The sequence below is a fragment of the Columba livia genome, chromosome 13, assembly GCF_036013475.1.
Source record: "Columba livia isolate bColLiv1 breed racing homer chromosome 13, bColLiv1.pat.W.v2, whole genome shotgun sequence".
In the NCBI taxonomy this organism is placed as follows: domain Eukaryota; kingdom Metazoa; phylum Chordata; class Aves; order Columbiformes; family Columbidae; genus Columba; species Columba livia.
In genome coordinates this window covers 16,583,162-16,602,886 of record NC_088614.1, presented here as the reverse complement: position 1 = coordinate 16,602,886, position 19,725 = coordinate 16,583,162, and the positions used below count along the sequence as shown (strand labels likewise).

General features: G+C 43.5%; 1 protein-coding gene across 1 annotated transcript in view; it reads left to right on the top strand.

The window, feature by feature from the left end:
* WTIP (WT1 interacting protein) overlaps positions 1 to 19,725 on the top strand; it is an 83,973-nt gene that overhangs the window by 21,496 nt on the left and 42,752 nt on the right. The window contains exon 2 of the mRNA XM_013371162.3: positions 12,518 to 12,619. Coding sequence (XP_013226616.3) covers positions 12,518 to 12,619 — 102 coding nt within the window. The remainder of the gene's footprint in view (positions 1 to 12,517; positions 12,620 to 19,725) is intronic.

Sequence of the window (19,725 nt, the reverse complement as noted above, 5' to 3'; positions counted from 1 at the left end):
ACTTCTTAGTTGAGTGCTGTGACCTTGCCTGTTTCACACTGTTTTCATCTGAAAAAAATAGCTCTACTCTCTTTTTCTAATTTTCTGACATTTTATACCCACTTTGCTCCCATTTTGTGTCAAGATGAGTGAGACAGTCAGGGACAAACCAGAGAAGAGAAATGGTCCCGAATGTGAGATTTGTGGACTTCTGGATCATTCATGGATACTAATTGGATGTGGATCAAGTGCATGTTCACATTTCTGTCACATTCACCGGACATACCACATACCCCAGAGTTCCCACCAGCTGCTGCAGAGCAGTGTTACCTGATCCAGAACTGACAACACCTGATCCAGCAAAACGTCAAAGCAGTGCAGACACACGATACTGACCTAGCAGAAGTCCCGCCAATACAGAGTTAACCATCAGTACTTTACACTATGGAGCATCTTTTTATAAGGTACTAAGGGCTGTAAAGCTGGGTTTACTCAGTTGTCGGAACATGGCCTCATCTGCTGCAGTGCTGCTGCCCACCTCAGTGGAAGGGTCGCTACTGATTAAAGGGGGATCTACCCTTTCTGACTGGTCTGAGCAGTGCTGGCTGGACACAGCTGCCTTAGGGAGCAAGTCATTGAAGGAAGAAATGCAGCTCAGGTCCTTTTGTGGTGATGCAAAACTCAGAGTTATCCTGTTGTAAGAATTGTTGCAGGCAGGAATCTGACTAAAGCCTGGGAGCAGCCACCATTTCTCTGCCTTAGGTCTGCAGCGGAGAGTAGCTGAACTCATGGGACCACGCAGTTCTGTAGGAGCCTCATTTTGCTGTGGAAGTTGGCAGCATGTTGGTTTTCTGATTTTTACTTTCCTTTGCTCACCCTGCCCTTCCCACCTTGCACCCTCCAGGGTTGGACCCATAGAAAGGAATTGAGCCTACATATCTAGCATGTAGTGTTACTGTTTCCCGGAGGTGGAGGAGGCAAAATTAGAATATCCTGTTTACATGTCATTAGAGCTATATTTGACCAGCTCTCCCAAGGGTGTTCAACTTGCTAGATCAGGACAGTCTTTTCTTATGGTCTTCCTGCCCTGCTGGAGGGAGAAGTGTGGTTGTTTGCACCAGCACTGGGCACCTCCCTGGACTGGGCCTTACAGCTGCAGAGCGGGCTGGGATTTTCACTGTAGTCAAGGCAGGGTAAGTGAGCTTTGCCAGGATAGGCATTAGGTTGGTGCAAACGTAATTGCAGTTTTGGATAGCGAATTTTAAATAATTATAACTAGGCCCAAATACATGTTTATTAATCAAAACAGGAACCATTACAGTCAGCAAATTTTTGCCAAGTTTGTTTATTCCCGTAGTGTAAAATCTGTGCTTTGGAATTTGACAGATTCTTGGAAAGCATTTTCTGCATCATGCTGGTTGTGGAAGCGTTGTGCAAAAAGTTGTCAAGATGCTTGAAGAAGTGGTAGTTGGTTGTCAAGAGGTCAGGCGAATATGGTGGATGAGGCAAAACTTTGTAGCTCAGTTCATTCAGCTTTGGAAGTGTTGGTTGTGTGACATGCGGTCAGGTGTTGTCATGAAGAAGAATCAGGCCTTTTCTGTTGACCAATGCCAGCTGCAAGTGTTGCAGTTTTTGGTGCATCTCATCGATTTGCTGAGCAGGCTTCTCAGATTGAATAGTTTTGTTAGGATTCAGGAAGCTGGAGTGGATCAGACCAGCAGCAGATCACCAAACAGTGACTGTGTCCTTTTTTTGGAGCAATTTTGGCTTTAAAAGTGCTTTGGAGGTTCTTGGTCCAACCGCTGAGCTGGTCGTCACCAGTTGTCATGTGCAATCCACTTTTCATCACATGTCAAAATCTGATTGAGAAATGGTTTGTTGTTGTTGTGTAGAACAGGAGAAGACAACACTTCAAAATGTCTTCTTTTTCATTTTCAGTCAGCTCATGAGGCACCCATTATTGAGCTTTTTCATGTTTTGAATTTGCTTCAAATTCTGAATGACCGTGGAATGGTCAATGTTGAGTTCTTCAGCAGCTTCTTGTGTAGTTGGAAGAGGATCAACTTCCACGATTGCTCTCAGTTGGTCATTGTCAACTTCCAATGGCAACCACCAAGCTCCTCATCTTCAAGGCTCTCCTCTCCTTTGCGGAACTTCTTGAAACACCGGTGCCCTGTGCATTTGTTAGCAGTTCCTGGACCCAATGCGTTGCTGATGTTGTGAGTTGTTTGCTGCTATACAACCCATTTTGAACTTGAATAAGAAAATCCCTTGGATTTGTGTTTTGTCTAACATCGTTTCCATAGTCTAAAATAAATGTGAAATAATCAGCAAGTAATAAGTTAGTAGCAAAAAAAGCAAAGTGAGAAAAGCATTAAAATTATGTATAACATAAACACATTTATTTAATAATGTATTCCAATTGCATATTTCAACAATGCAAAAACTGCATTTCCTTTTGCACCCACCAAGAACTTTAGAAGTAAAATCCTTCCTCCCCTTCCTATCCCTCCTCCCCATGTTCCCCAAGCATCCTCAAGTTACCTGACTTGCACTGACAGGGAAAAAACAATATTCAGAGGGTTGAGGTGACAGAGGTTTTTAAATCATTCCCACCTTTCCTGAAGCAAAATAGCTTTGTATCTTTTTGAAAATAGCTTGGTATCATACCTGCCTACATGCATGTTTTTGTTTTAAGCAAACGTATTTATACTTTGGGAAATGAAGAACCTCCATGTGGCTGGTGAGAACTAGCGAGCCAGTGTCGGCAGCACCTTTGCGGGGCTGCTGGGGACGTGTGGCACTTGGGTACTGCTGGTGGAAGGAGCTGTGGAGCGTGGTTACGTCATGCCGTGCCTTTTCCAGACCGTCATGCTCCTTCTGGAAATAGACCGTTATCTAAGAAAATATAAAAGTGCACCTGGAAACTTTTAGACTAGTCTCCCTGTTTAATCATGAGCCCATTTCAAATATGTCAAGGAAGGCAGCTGTAATATATGACCTTTTTCTGCCATATATTAGAGTGGTGACTCATACATGTACTGTCAGGAGAATGTAATGAAAAATCTCTCCAACTTGACGTTTGTGCAGCTGATGTTGTCAGGTCTGACGTGCTGTGGAGTTTGGGATATCTGGGCTGCATTGTTGCTTTCAGTATCGCTCATTACCTTGTTGTGGATTTTTCTAAACTGAAGTATTTAAATGGATTCTGTCTTTGCCATGTCATCTCAGAAGGTTTAGCTGTCTTTTCTCTGAAGACCACAGACATGTCAGTAGTTCTCTTTTCATATAGAAAAGAGCCAAGACACAGACAAACTAAATACTTTGCTAAAGACAAATGAAGTCAAAACTGGGAAAAGAGGCTGGTACAGTATAGTTGTTTGCTGGTTCTGTACTGTGATCACTGTAATTTATAGAGGAAAATCTGCAATATGTAGCTATATTACTATTAATGTACAGTATCAGCACAAAAGAAAGGTGATGAAAATACAAGCTTGAAAGATTTCATTTATTGTTCATTTACTGTAATAAAACTGTCTTGAAGTCCATAGACCTGCTACTGGAAGCAACTTAAATAAAACTTGTAGGTCAGAATCTGTACTTGCTATTGTGCCAGAGTAAATCTAAAGCAATGGTGTGGACAAGCATCTCATCCCAGAGCTCAGATGATCTCCAGCTAAATGAACTTGTAGAAATTAAAGCACTGGAAGAAATTGCAGTATCCATGTTCATTAAAAACCAAATGTATATGTGTGAGTGCATTTGCAACTTTTTTTTTTTTTTTTGGTAAGTCTCCTCTCTCTCCACCTGTGAACTGCCACTTCTGTTGCCCACTCTATTGGGGCATTTGGTGTGAAGGTCCACCCTCTTCCTAAATCAGTGTGAACACACAGCTGGACTGAACACTCCTGATGTTTGACACCAGCTTCTTGACAAGAAATTTGCTCAGAAGCATGGGGAAGCTTTGGATGTTGGTATTAGATCTTTCTAGACTGAAGCTGAGACCTGCAGGAGCATCACTGACTTGAGCTGTGTGAGGCTCACCTGGTGACCCTGGATGTGAAGGTGTGTTGTCCTCTGCCAATGGTTGTAGAAGCTCAAGTTTGTGCTGGCTTTAGTCTGTCTTCACTTGTTTGCTACTGCCACTGCGCTAGAAATTTTGGACTCCTCAAATATGATGAGCGTGATCACACATATAATTCAGCCTGTTCCTGGCAAAACAAGTGCAGTTTGAGCTGAAAGGCCTTGTTGACCTGGTCCCTTTGGGCTGTAGGAGGGTGCATGTCCACAGTGAGATACTCAGATGTTGAGCAGTGGGACAGGGAAGGGGCTTTATAGACACGCTTTTCCCTCCAAGTCATTCATTCCCAGTGGTGCTCTCCTTTACCCCCACCCTGAATTGTATGTGTCCCTTCGCTTTGATAACCCCAGTAATCACAAGGTACATGGTGTTTCAAAAAGATGGACCCAGTTTCAAAGAAATAGATTTCAAATTGGGTCTGTCTTTTTGAAACATGCTGTACTTTTAGAACCAGGATTTTCTACTGTCTTCTTTTTGGTCAATAATTCAGTTGCTAAAGTTATTTGCAAGTTATTGTGCTGTGTTTGTCAACTTGAGCATGAAGCTTGAGCAGTCAGCTGAGTTCTGAATCACAGACAAAGCAACCTAAAGTGGTGCAGATGATAGAGCAGCCACAAAAACTACTCAGTCTTCCAGTTTGTTGCCTCAGTAGCAAAAGATCTTTCTATAAATGCCAAGTGAGAATTATAAATCATCCTGGAGCTGCCATGCACTAAATCAAGAAGCAGAGAAATGAATGAATATTTGTAAACCAAGTGTCAGTGTAACTACAACACTGTGCAGAACAATAGTCCTGTGATATGCCTTGTGCTGTCAGGAGGCTCCGTGGCAGAGTCGGAGATCCACACAAAGAGAAGTTATGCAGAGGCACGCTGGCCGCGGCTGGGGCAGGGTGAACTCTGGGTGGATAGTGTCAGTAATTTCATGGTTCAGAGCAGTAATTTCACATACTGTATGAAGCAATAAGCGTTTGCTACGCTAGCTCAGGCTTTCACTGTGCAACTGGGTGGATCTACTTTAACAGTAACAAAAGCCTTTTAGTTTCAAGCAGCTGCTAATCAGAGCTGATACTGGCTCCAGTGACATCTCCCACTCCTCAGTGCTGACCTGGAGCTGCCATGGTTTAATTCACCAGCACAGACATGCCCTGGGCTCCTACCTGCTAAAGTGCGAACTCTGGGAGAGTGATGTTTGAGAGTTGTTTCCACAGCCACCTATGTTCCCCAACTCTCACCTGTCACCTCACCCTACCTTTGAAATTCTGACAAGTTTCTGACAGAAAAGAACGGTGTATGTATTTACTGAAGCAAGTTGGTATATGCTGAGGCCAAACCCTGCTGACCTGCTGGAAGTGCTGATCCCTCAGGCAGGTAAAGCTCAGCACCAGTGTTCTGATCAGCACTGTCATTCCTGGAACTGGTCTCAGTGCCTCCCTTTATGGCCATGACCTCTGCCAGCATCTTTGTCCTACGTGAGCCACAGCCTTGTTAAGCAATAAGCACAGTGGAGGTAGTGAAAGTTATTCCAGGAGCTGGAGTTGGAACCTAGAGCTTGCTTCTACAAAGCTTCCACTGAATGTGAACTTTACCGCATTTGTAACCAAACATAAACTAATCTCAAACTTTGCTTTTTCTGAGTAAGTTCTACACGCACATCCCTCCTGCTCCAAGCCTATGTATTAATTGAGTAAAGCCTCCTGTAGGAGGTATTGAAGTGATGGAGATCTTTTTAAGGTAGCAGATACAAATATTAAGGGCCTAGGTAATTTATTGGTGGGGGTTTTTTTACCTTCTTTATTTGAGGAGGAAAGCAAGATTGGGGACAATCTTAGTGAGGCTTAACAATGAGAGCAAAAAGTTTCACCATCCACAGCCTGCTTCTTGTCTTGCTTTGCTTCATCTGTGATTTGTGTTAGGTGCTGTGGCCTATCTTCCTCCAGTTTAACCTACTCCAACCTCAGCATTGTCACTGTGGCAAGCGCATGGGCATTTGCAAGCCAGAGCTGTGTTACTGGGTGGGATCAGGTCCTTCCTGGCTGTGGGGCGTTGCATTGCCAGGTGTGGATGGGCTCTGGCTTGGGACGGGAGCTTAAAATATTTACTTGAGCATTTCTCACTTTTCTTAGTTTGTCATTTTAAACCTTAATTCAAGTTGTGGTGTCTTCTGGTCTTCCTGGGGGGAGGGGGCAGTGCTGGTAGCTTACCCAGACAGCCCCTCCGTCGTTCCTATCACTAGACTTCTTAGGCCACTTCATGCAATTGTTATATTGCTGCTGAGCATGTCCAGGATATGCTTATTTATTTTTATAACTTCTACATACCAGATTTTATTTTATGTTGGGTATTCAAGCCTTGGTACATTTGCCAGGCATCTGTCAGGTGACAAAGCCCTCCAGCGAGAGCTACCTGTGGTGGTGAGGGCTGGGAGGGTTTCCCAGGCTGCCTCCCTCGCCCCTGCCTGGCTGTGGGGAGAGGACCTGCCCCTGCGCCCTGTTGTAGGTGCCTTGTCTCTTCTGTCTGCCTCTGAGAGATGACGTGTCTGTCGGAAGATCCCTCCTCCTGCGGCTGTTGGAGGGGAGGGAGCATTCTTCTTGCCTGAAGTCACCTCTTAGCATCCGAGCTGCCGCAGTCCAGGACGTCTGCACAGTAGCTGCCATCAGCTCGGGCAGGTACTGCTGCGGCAGTGACAGGGCTGCCTGGGCTCAGGGCAGCTCTGATGCTTCACTGTTTACCCAGCTTCTCAGCAGAGTATTTTTTTAAAGGTAGTAGCAACACCCTATGTAAAACCAGCCCATGTGGGAACACCTCCTGTGGCCAATGATACCTGCAGGTGTCTGGAGCAGCCCCTCCACAGCCCTCCTGCTCCTGCAGTGGCCTCTATTGCTGCAGTTCGATTTCTTGAGCTGATTTAAAGCCTTCCTTCTCCTTTGTTCTTCCTGCTTCATGGCTGTAGGTTTTCCTACACCACAGGTGTGGAAAAGCCTGTTGGGGACTTAAGGAGAGATTATATTTTCCAGTCCAGCAGAGGAACAGGGGATTTTGTAGTAGCCAAGTGTGATATTCATCCACCCTTTTCCCAGAACTGCAGAGGCAAGGAGGGAGTAATCTGTGCCATGTGTTAGTTGTTAATTTTAGTTTTACCATAACTCTTGACGACAGGGCTTGGTTGTTTCCTACTGTAGGCAACATGTAGCAGTTATCCTGGAGATACGGTGTGGCTGCAAGACAGTAAAGCTGCAGCTTATCCCTAAGCTGTGCACAGTCAAGGCGTGCAATAGCCAGATTCTCCCTCTGACTTACACAGCTCCTGCAGACTGAAGTTGAGAGGCCGTATGGTACCATTTTTCTTGCATTTGTGCTAAACCCTTGACTTCAGGTTAAGTGAGGATGGCATTAGGCACAAGCTGAGTTCCACTTGTTTCTGAGAACAAAGCTTGGCCAAAAGGTGGTTATATATCGACCATTAGATGTACTGCATTTAAACTTTACCTACTGCTTTTTTTTGCAACTCTGGGTTCCTGGTGAAGTCTGTATGAAGTACCAGCCTGTACTGGCATCATCAAAAGAGCATCCTAGAATTTGATGTACAGATCACAAACTACACTTTTTCTAATGTGTAGGCTGCTACATGGAACTCCTACAAGTAAATTATAGGAGGCAAAACAAAAATTCTGTAGCTTTAGTATCTTTTCTAGGTTGTTGTTGATACCCTTGCTTGTTATAATGCATTGTGTTCAATCTCTTGCGTCTGCAGCAAAAGTTGACTATGTCAGAAAATACCTGTCTTATTTTTTCCTGGTGCTGATACTAGTATTTTGCTAATACATGATTTACTTAAAGAGCATTGTGTTTCTGATGGCTGTGTTGCCGTACAGTGCTGGAGGCTTGCTTGATTGCGTGTTCTGACCGACACAGTCAAGCTCAGTGAAGCAGACAGGTGAAAGGTGTGGGGAGCACCGGCGATGTGCTGTAACCAGCTCCAATGGGGGAGTCTCTGGGAGCTCCTTCTCTTTCTAGTGTTGTTTTTTTGGTGGTCTTTTGCTGTGGCCCACAGAGTATGTTTGTTCAGTCTCTGATGTTTGGTTAAACACTGTGTGAGGATGCAAACATCTCTTGACCGCAGCGAAGGAATGCTGTGATGCTGTGTTCTGCTCAGCCAACCGTTATGCAAACTTTGGGTATATGCAACATCTTACAACAGCTGAAGAGAGACACCAGACCTGTAGGAGAGCTGATGACCTGAATGGAAATAAACAGCTGATGTGTTGAAGAACTGGAGGCACAGTTGGGTGCTTAGAACAGAGGTGTCGGGAGGGGCAAGGAATCACATAAAGGCTGAAACAGTTGATCTGAAGTCATGTCAAGTGAGGTGTCAGAAATGCGACATGCTTGCTCTGTAACAGAATGTTCTTCATAGGCGGTGTAACAAGCTTTGGAATTAAATTGGGGGGGGAAGTGCTGTAGCTATTATGTCAAGTCTTTCACAAGCTTGCAGTGTGCAGTCTGGGCTGTGGCTGGTGGAAAATCAGACCCGAACAGCCATGTAATCAGTGCTTTTCCTTGACAGTTATGAGCTCACACTATACTCACACCACAGCTGCATATGTATTTTCCAAAATACACTTTTAAAATTATACATGCACTTTTTTTTAGTATGCTAATCGTTTCTGTGGTCATTCATTCCTGGAGTTAATGAGTAGTGTCTTAGAGAAAACGAGTTAACAAACTGACAGCTGCTCATAACTAATCACTTGCTGGAGAGGCCAGTGTAAATTTAACATCCACAATAAATCCTTTTGCTTATGATGGTTCAGTGGAGCGTTGGCAAAGAAATGAGGCAATAACTTCATTTATCAAAGCAGTTCATGGCTGTAGTAGATTTGTGCCTGAGAGCTCATAGACAGAAATGCCAGAGGATTACAGACTCTGGATTTCTGCTCCTCTTTGAGTAATATTAAGCATAAATAGGAAAAGGTAGATCTCACAATCAGACAGGTTGTCAATAGCTGCCAGTCCCGGGTACACATTCTGCATGAAAAGCTAGCAGGAAGGGTGCAGGTAACCGAAACGTCATGGCAAGACCTGATGCTGGAGTAACATTAGTGGTGTGACCCCCTGTTCCCTGCTGGGTGTGCACCCCCATGCCCCAGGGCCAGGAGGGACCGGGGTTATTGTGGAGGCTGTGGTATGTGGTGGGACAGGGAGCAGGTCTGCGGGTGCTGTGCTGCTGGCAGCAGTTCCCGCAGCTGCTGGTAGATGGGATGCCTTTTCCAATCAGTGTCTGCAGTAATCAATAACCATCTTTCATCAGCAGTTAACTATTAACTCATGGCAAATAGCAGACCTTTTTTGTAACCTTTGGTTACAAATAAATAAATAGACATAACAGCCTTGGATAAGGCAACAAATATTCTGAAGTTCCCATTTCCTATACCAGAGCTGAGCGAGCCTGAGGACCAGCATTTTCTCAATACTTTATTTGCAATGAACCAGTTGAGCTAGCTGGTAGCTTGTTGCTAGCACAGGTTTAGCTTGGGGCATTGTTACCTGGTAATATTAAAGTTACATATCGCATTTCAAGAAGATGGACCCAATTTGGAATCGCTATATCTCTGCAGTTGGATCAATCTCTTTGAAACACCTTCTAGTTCCTGCTTCACTGGAATGCTGTAATCGTGTTTAGGATTATTTTTTTTTTTAATCTATTATCAATAGTTCTCTTGTTTTTTAAAATTATTGTTCCATTTGGAAAATGTGCTTGTGGTCCAAAACGGCAACATCGTGCCAGGATGTTGAACTAGTTGAATGAAAGGCTCATCTCTCTTCGTGATTTGAAATGAAGGAGTTAAAAGGTAGAAACACCAAGAAACCCATGATTTATGAAAGGTCTTTCCACTTCAGCATTTGAATATTAATAGCATAGGAAGATTTTTTCTTCAAATATATGTATTTTTTTAACTTGACAGAATCCTCTTTAAACTGATCACATGACACAGCCCATGCAGGTGGCCCTATTAATGCTGCGCTGAACTGAAACAGTTTGGTTTCAAAAATTATGTTTAAAATGTGTCTTGAATAGCTGGGGAGGGGCAGAGATATTTGTGGGCATCATGGTGCCGGTGGCTGTTTCCTCGCTGAGAAGCCGGGTGCAGTCTTACTGGGTGCTGCCCTCCTGCCAGGCTTAGTGATCTCTGTACACGTACCTGCCAGGGACAAACAGCCCTTCTGTCCCCATGGCATGGCAGCTTAGGCCAGTTCATATACTGGGAGTGAATAAAAGCAAAACCCATGGAAACTGAACTGAGACACCAAGTACTTTGTTAGCTTAACTTTGTTCTTTCTGCTATTAAAGTTTCTACTAGTTCATAACATGCTTATTTCCCCCCACAAGCAGCCTGCATTTGTATTTTCCGTGTGTTTGTGTGTATAAAATGTTCACAGAACAGTAGGGGAGAATTCTGGATGAGTAAAGCTCAATTTTTGTAGTTCTTGAGTTCCTAGGATCACAGAATGTCAGGGATTGGAAGGGACCTGGAAAGCTCATCCAGTGCAATCCCCCCATGGAGCAGGAACACCCAGATGAGGTTACACAGGAAGGTGTCCAGGCGGGTTGGAATGTCTGCACAGAAGGAGACTCCACAACCCCCCTGGGCAGCCTGGGCCAGGCTCTGCCACCCTCACTGAGAAGAAGTTTCTTCTCAAATTTAAGTGGAACCTCTTGTGTTCCAGTTTGTACCCATTACCCCTTGTCCTGCCGTTGGTTGTCACCGAGAAGAGCCTGGCTCCATCCTCCTGACACTCACCCTTTATATATTTGTAAACATTAATAAGGTCACTCCTCAGTCTCCTCTTCTCAAGCTAAAGAGCCCCAGTTCCCTCAGTCTTTCCTCACACGGGAGATGCTCCACTCCCTTCAGCATCTTGGTGGCTGCACTGGACTCTCTCCAGCAGTTCCCTGTCTTTCTGGAAATGAGGGGCCACAACTGGACACAATATTCCAGATGTGGTCTCACCAGGGCAGAGTAGAGGGGCAGAAGAACCTCTCTGGACCTACTAACCATCCACCTAATACACCCCAGGATGCCATTGGCTTTCCTGGAAATGGGGCCCAGTGCTGGCTCATGGTCATCCTGCTGTCCACCAGAACAGTATATTAGCAGTTTTGTTGGTGCCAGTGGTTAATGCTAAGCTTGTGCGTGCATTTGTAGAAACAGGGCCTCAAACAGCACATGGGGCACAGCAGCTTCATTATAGAGCTGCATGAGGCAAAAATCTCAACTTTTATTTTATACTGTAGTGTTTTAAAAATCACACAACCTTGTCTTGAGATGTACCATCCTGCTACAATCCAATAGAGACTAATGGACATCTCAGAAAAACTTAAAGTCGATAGTCCTGAGTATGTGACAGAACTACGTGGATTCTCCAGCATTTATTTTCCTCTTCATGTGGAAATGGAAGCAGAGTGATTCTTGAATTATCTCCCTGCCCTGGCTGGTTTGAAAAGAGAGGTTATACATAGGTAGGAATAAATGCATTAGGCAGAAGACTCTTAAAGCTGTAACTATGAGGGAAAAGCCTTTTAAAACCAAAGAAGAGAACAACGCAAAAAACCCTCTGTGTGGAGTTTGTTGAAATCGTGACTTTTCCTGTGAGTCTGCCCTGTCTGGAGCTCACCACTGACTTTGCCAGTGCTATGCTGGAGCTTTGTACTTGGGTCTCATGAAGGCTTCGTGGAGTCATCCCCAGCATCACCAAGAGCTCACTCGGGCAACGAAGGAGAATTTATCACCTCACTGAAGCAAAATTGCCAGCCACGGTTTTTGCCCTTAGACCATAAGGAACGTAGACACCTTGCTCTTCCGTTTTGTAAGGTGCCAGGTTATGTTTTTGAGCTTACATACTACTGTTCATGGAAAGATAAACAATTATTAAATGTGACTGACAAACCCATTTTCCTGGTACTGCATGGCTTCCACCATGGACCAACGCTGTTGATGTTGCATTTCTGGAGAGGGGCAAAGAGAAGTCTTTTGGTTTTGGAATGAATTGTTGTTTTATTACTGATTATTGGATGTATTATGGTAGAGCATCTAGTTGTGAAAGTCTCACTGAACTACTAGTGGGGCAAATTAAGTTATTTCTAGGGAGCATGCAGATTTTCTGTCCTCTCACTGCATTTGCCTCCTTTGGATTTGTGTCTTTAGCCAGACTCAGTCTCCATGCATTGAAACACCAGCAGAGGCTTTCCCCCGTCCTTTTATTTTGGGTTACTTTCTATGCATTTGTTTCACTCAAGTCACCTGTTACTGTTTTGTGTACTTGAATCTATTCAGGGTGAGGAGTTCATCGATTTTGGGCCTCGTGGGGGTATCATGAGTCTTTATGAATCAACAGCCTGGAGCTGTTTCTAGGAGCTGCGGAGGATTCTAACTTCCATTCTCTTTCTGCTTTGTAGGTATTTGTATAAAATGTGGAAAAGGTGTCTATGGAGCAAGCCAGGCTTGCCAAGCAATGGGTAACCTCTATCACACCAACTGCTTCACATGCTGCTCTTGTGGTAAGTCAGATCTACCTTAGCCTAAGTGGCTTCTTTTTGTTATATGTATTACTTTATCAATCAGTGTACAAAGTGAGACTTAATCTTGCCTGCTTCCTGAGGCAAAATGCCCATGCAAGACTCCAGCTTCAGAAGTTGTTTTTTATTTGCCATCTGTAAGTGTTCAATGGCACTTTCTTAAGCATCATCCCAGAAAAGTAGTATTTGGTTGTTTTAAGGGCTGCATTTACAAAATGGCTTCAACCTGGCTGTTGTAAGCACTACATACTTTAAATCACTTGTGTTTATGGAACTGTGATATATATTTATCATTTTTACAGAAAAATGACAAAACTTGTGCAGCCAAAACCATATTTTCCCTCACTTTCTATTTGCAAATGCAACTCAAGCATGTATACTTGTCATTTCTGTAGATGCCTAATGCTCAAAAATTTTCTCTTATGTTTGAGTGTGATAAAAAGAAAGAGAAGCTGTGTGTTGAAACACCTTAAGCTGTTGCAATATTTTATTTTTTAAAGGAAAACTTGCAGATAAATCGCTATCTCCTCCTTGTTCTCAGGACCTTTTCAGGTTTCTCTTTTAATCTGAACACATCTGAAAGTGATGCATTCTATTCAGGGCTTTGCCACGGGAAACAGGACTTGGAAGATTCAGAGCAGCACTTTCAGAAGTGTTTGCCTTAAGTCAAGCATAGTGAACTTTAGTTGGAAACTTTCTCACTGTCTTGTCAGAAACTGCTGAGAGCTCACGAATTCCCACCAGGTTCAAGGGAAGTATGAGAGCTCAATTTTCAGGAGTCAGGTAATTTTTCTTGATATGCCCACACAATTATTTCCATTCCTAATATATGAAAATATTTGCCTGGATGTTGAAGATCTTGTTATACATATACACAGCAAAATATTTACTCTGAGCAGCACCTGCTGAGCATAAATCGTTTATAATAAGGATTAGAAAAAGGGTAAAAGAGTATTGGTATAGAATAAAGAACCTGATAATGAAAAGACCATTGTAAAGTTGACTTGTGAAAGGAGAAGTGTTGTCTTTTCTCCTGAGATTTGTCCAGATAAATATTGGTTTAAAGAAACCTACAACCTGAATGCAGAATTTAGTGACCTTTATAAATTATTCTGGACCATGACCAGGTTCTAGAATAAACTTGTCTCAAACCTTCAGGGATCATTCTTGACTTTGCTCAAGTCTGACAGGGAATGATTAGCTGTTTTGTTGGCTCATAAAGCGAACAGCATCCTGCTTAACATAGGATTACAAAATGTGATATTGGATAATATCTATCCACTCATTGCCAACGTTAACCTAACCTAATTGCACAGGTGAATTCCAGCTTCCTCTCTGGGGCAGGCGTGGTTTTTTAAGTAGTCAGGATGTGCGTTTGTTACCACAGGGGTCTGTACACAAGTCACTCTGTTCCTTAGAAGAATGTATAAGGGCCGAGGAATGTATTTTAACAGCAAAATACAAACACAACGTAATTATTCAAAAGCACAATCAGCTTTTCTGACTGTCCTGATGAGGTGTGTGTGGCCAGTGTATATCTACCATAGGGCAACTTGAGACATGTCTGTTCAGAGTGTAGTTTTTCCCCACCCCACAGTGCCAGTGGAATTCAGTGATTCACACGGTTTTCCATGAGTCATGCACATGCACGAGGAAACAGTGCTCCAGGTTGTCTTCTCAGCCCCTCGCTGTGCTGCACATGGGCTGGAGGGCCCAGCTATTCCCCACCAGGATGTTTTGCAAGAAGGGCTTGGGTTCCTTCTGTCTGCAACCTCTGATACAATCCCATTGAAAAGGGAACGTGTGTGGACTTATTTTAGGCATTGAAAAGGTGGATGTGTTGGTGATGTGGCGGGAGTGCCTGAGTGTGGGTAGAAAAACTAGATCAAAGCTTAAGTTCAGCTACACGCAAGCAGAGCTTTTCCTCTCCACCCAGCTCCGGAATAGTATCAAAATGAGCATAGCTGAAAAGGTGGTGTTTCATTAATTCTTTGGTTTCTCTCTTTATTTGGGACTGTGCAGTCTTTGGGAAAACCAGAGTGATTCAGGACAGTGCCAGTAGATGCAGACCTTGGGAATGAGGTGTGTGAGTTACCTATGGGAACTGCATCCTGGACTGTGCTTCTGAAAAGGCCTTACAGTACAGTACATCTTGTACCACCAACCACATGCAAACTTCTCATAGTACTGTAGTTCATTAACAGGGAGTTCATTTTAAATGAGTGCGACATTGGTGGGACTCAGGTGAGAATTCTGCACTCTAGTTTTTGTGCCCACTCTTAAAGAGATGAGGAAAAACTAGAAAGGGTCCAGAAGGAGTTATGTAGATGATTAAAGGCAGGAGAAAATGTGAGAGCCTAGTGTAATTTGAGAATCGGAAATGATGGGAGGGGCATGTGGTTGGAGCTCGTAAATACTTTTACTAAAAAACAGCATTAGAAAGTGGTCTCATACTCAGTAGAGACAAATACAAGAGTGATCTCTTCTACAGGTTGAAATTACAGAATTCAAATAGGAAATCAAAGACAGTTTTTGCACAATGAGGATGATTAACTCCAGGAATGAAATAGCAAGAGAAGTGGCAGATTCTCTATGTTTGTTTTCAAATTAAGACCAAATGTCCCTTTGGAAAGTGTTATAAGTTGAGCCAAGCTTTTGGATTCAATATGTAGGTAACCAGGTGAACTGTTAATGACCTTTGTTAGGCAAGAGGTCACAACACACAGGCTAATTAATGCTCCTTCTGAGCCTTTGGCAGGAGAGCAGTGTGTTAGTATGCACTGCCTTCAATGGTTCCTATGCACTAGTTCCTATGTAGGCTTTAAAATCTGAGATACAGAGTAGGAGTGCAAGCTTGCCATTCCTTTTTCCTCTTTTTTTCCCAAATTACAAGAATGATCCAAACGCTCCTCCAGCAGTTATCAGTCTTATTTTCAGTGTAACAGATCTAGAAAGTGAAAGGCTGTAACCAAAGAATAAAAATTCTGTACCTGAAGACATTTGATTTAGATAAGGGCCCAATATTTAAACAGTTACAATTAAAAAATAATATATATATATATTTCAAACCGTTGGGAAGAGTTGTGGTTTGGAGACCACTCAGGCTGAAATGTGATAGTGAGTGGAGACAAGTGTAGTTACACAGAGAAGTGGGAAGAGATCCTCCGTAGGAAATTCTGCCTGAGTTGGAGTCCTGTCTTAGGCACTTCTGTGAGTTTAATTTTGGTTTCAGCACCAAGTGCCACCGGTCAGGGTGCCCTGGTTGAAAAGGGCAGAATGGGCCATCCTGTGCCTTCCAGGGGTGTACAGTGCTTATGCCAGCGCTGTCTTTTTTGACTCCCACCATCGCATATCACACCATTGCGGGAGAGTTTGTGTTGCTGGTAATCAAGAGGAAAACATAAAATATGCTAGCAGATGCAGGCACCTCTGTGAAGTAAATAAACAGGAGACTTTTGTCCCCTTTAGATGTTTTCGTCAAATGCTCAGATGGTAAATCTCTTCACTGTATTCCTAGGTTCTGGCAATTTTGGAATAGAACTCAGTAATATGTTGATTCAGAGTTGCACAGGATCTCCTCAAAAAAAGGAAATCTCACCAGTGAGATGAGGTCAGAAGAAGAAAGGAAAGGAAAAGTAAATGATCTAGGAGGCACCTTCATGTGCTCCATTTCTGCCTCTTTAATGTGTTCAGTGGGCTTTAGTTGGGCCTTGCTCCTGTATCTGAGCAAGTTCAGCATCTCAGAACTTTGTAAGTTAATTTTTGTTATGTCTCTGTGTAAACCCTGATTGCTTTCTGGAAAAAGCCGTGCTCCTCAGTTAGCTTTACTTCAGAGGTTAGATAATTCTCTTCAGGTAATGTAAAAGCTAAAGTGATCTGATTTCCCTGGGATCAAGTAGTTCAGTGTAGATCTTTATCCACAATCTCTTAGAGAAAACAACTTGAAGCTTGTTAGGGTGGTTTTTAAATGTAGATTCAAATCCTCTCTCAGCCCTAACACCAGCGGAACCTCTTTTAGGACTTGATTCAGCAAAACACTCAGACATGTGCTTCAATATATTATATGACTCATATGTAAGCATGCTTTGCTGAATCTTAAATAACAGATGAATTCAAGCAACAACATACACTGTCCCTTCTGTTAAGTGTAAAATTTTAGTTTTGGCAGGAGTTCAGTGGCAGATTTTGCTTGTGGAAGACAAGAGCTGAAAAATGTCTGCCCCTGAAAAGCTCATAATCTAATTCCTCTTAGTAGTATTTCACAGCATGACAGGATTTCTTGAAGAATAATTGCAATAATGCCAGATCGCTTGTGTGATCTAAGTGCAGGTGATCAGCTGCAGGAATTAATGGGCTCTATTTGATACTCATTACAGAAGATAACTTATCAGGTCCCTCCAGTTTGCAGATCATAATGCCACACAGCATCTTTTGAGGCTGAAAATTTTAATCCAGTGGCAATAATTATAGAAACTGCAGTAAGATAAATCTTTGCAGTGAGGAATATTGGTCTGGTATTTGTTACTCTGAGGGTGTAGGAGATGGGCAGGGAACGAACTTTGTAGAGCTAAGGATTTAAATCTCCCTATTGTCAAAGCTGAGACGTATTTCACCATAAAAAACAGGAACACGTTCTGCTCTCTTACATGAAGGCAAATGTTTGAGCATGCCATTCGTCTTTAATTTGCACTTTTGCCACTGGTTTTAAGGCACAGGAAATCACTGCAAGATCAGTCAGAAGCCTAAAGCAAACTGTATAATCCCAGAGGTATGCGGCTCGTTTCTTACCTGGTAGCTATTGATCAGACTGGAGCTCTCATGGGGGTTTCATACAGCAGTTTAATTTTAAGGGACAGCTCGTAAAGGTATCGCAGTTCAGTTGATTACTGGCACTGCTGCTGCCTCAGCGCCAGCCTTTGTCCAGACTTCACAAGCCCATTGCTACAAGCGTCTAAGAGAAGGATAAGGATCACAGCGAGGGCTGACAGCACTGCCCTTTTAAAAGGCCCGAGTGGGACAACTGCAGCAGTAGGTATTGTTACCCTGAAGGTATAAAGAGCAGTTCTGAATTAGCCTGTGCCCTCCAACTGATGTGCAAGGGGAATTGGTTCATGGTTGTGGATGCGAGCTGCCTTTTCACTCGTATCGAGTCTCAGAGACAACAGCTCCCTTCTGACTGACGCCGCTCAGTGCTACTGGATGTAGATGTCTATTAATAGGAGATTGCTCATGTCCCGACTTGTAGGGAGAAGTTCCTCGTGACACTGGCAATGGTCTTTTGTGTATTTGCTGCCCCGGGTTGAACCTTTGTTTGCACTTGGTGGTAGTGAGGCACAGAACATCTTAACGGAGCTGTGTCCCTTCAGTGTATATTTATCAACAGTTGGTGAGTTTTTTAAATAGCCACATTGCCAGTGGAAGGTTCATTTTCAATTCATATTTGTTATGTCTCCACAGCATATTTATAAGTTTGGCATGAGTCATTGCATCCAAATTGCACACTGCCAGTACTTGCTTCATTGCCTTAAATTAAATTATCTGTGAATGTGATTTTCACGTAGAAGAAAACCAAATGCAGTGTCAAATCTGTGAGCCCACTGTGTGTCCACCAGTGTTAGAGCTGTTAATTACATTGGTACAAATACATGTGGGGATGTCAGTGCCTTCTAACTCTGCAGTGCCGCATGGCTGACTTAGGTGACTCAGCTTCAGGTTCAGTATCTGTTCATCTGACTGCCGTGGCTTCACGTGGCTATTCTGAGCACCCAGCAAGCACAACAAGAACCCTTCAGGCAGGGGAGCTAATGAGTACTGCTGCAAGGGAGTGAAAGTCTGCTGGGTTGCTAATGTCCTTGCACACTTTTCCCTGACATTTTCTAACCACATACTGTTGGACCAGAGCAGACTGGAATTTTGGGATTTTTGGTCTGTAGCCCTGCCAGAGCCATTGGCTAATACCTGGTGTTCAGGGGAAGACGAGCCAGCGGGTGATTCAGTGCTGTGCATGTGGGAACATTCCTCCCCGACCCCCGTGGCCTGGAGCGTGAGAGCTGCATGCCCTCAGCTTGCATAACTGCAATTGTTACTCATCCCCAACTCAGACACTGCATTTGGATTGAATTCATGGCCACCTGAGTGTTTGGTGGTTTCCAGGCCACAACTGGAGCTGGCAGTGGGTCCTGATGCGCTGTGTGTGGGGCAGTTACTTTGAGGTGTGATTCACAGGAAAAGTGAAGCGCTTTGGAGAGGTGAGAGTTTGGTTAGGGAAAAGGACTGAAGGATTTGCTGTATGTGCTGTTAGGGCTGCGGTTTGTGTAGACGTGTAACTGAGATAACTTTCTGTGTTGCTGCTGGAGTGCAGAATTCTGCCTGAGTCATTCTGTGTCTTAAGGATAAGTTACAGCCTGTGCTTAGCCCCACGCTTTTCGTTTTAACACCTATCAAGACAGATAGCTAGAAGTTATTTCAGGTATGTCTGCAACTGCAGTTCCAGACAAACCCATTCATGCAAAACTCACGGAAAGGGAGGTGCTCACTTTAAAAAGAGGCAGCCAGATGGTAGAGATGACAGCTGGCTTCAGATGGTTTGGGTTCACCTTGCGCAAGACTGAACCATGAATGAGTCTCAGCAAAGGAATGTAATCTTGTCTTCTGGTAATTAAAAGTCAGACTTGGATACCAGCCCCTTTAAGAGCCCAAGTACCTTCAGGTACCGATTGGTTGAAAAATGTTTCCTTTATATTGATCCATGGTTAGGCTGATAATATTCCAGGCTTTAGGAAAAAAAAAAAAAAGAATGGGATGGGAAAAGGGTAATCGTAAATGTGTGAAATGGGACTGACACAGGGAACTCTCCTTTATTTATAATGAAGTTAGCTGGTTTTTGTATTTTAGGAGGTGTTCAGTAGTTTCTCTGCATTGTGCTCTGTTGTGCCAGCCAGCTCTGGTCCAGCAGGGCACTGATCTGTGTGTTTGACTTCAGATAAATAGAACAGTCCATGGACTGTGTCCCTTCTAGAGACGATACTGGTAGGTGTTATGTCATTAAAGGTTTTCAATTCTGTGACTGCCTTAAATTAAGTTAGTTC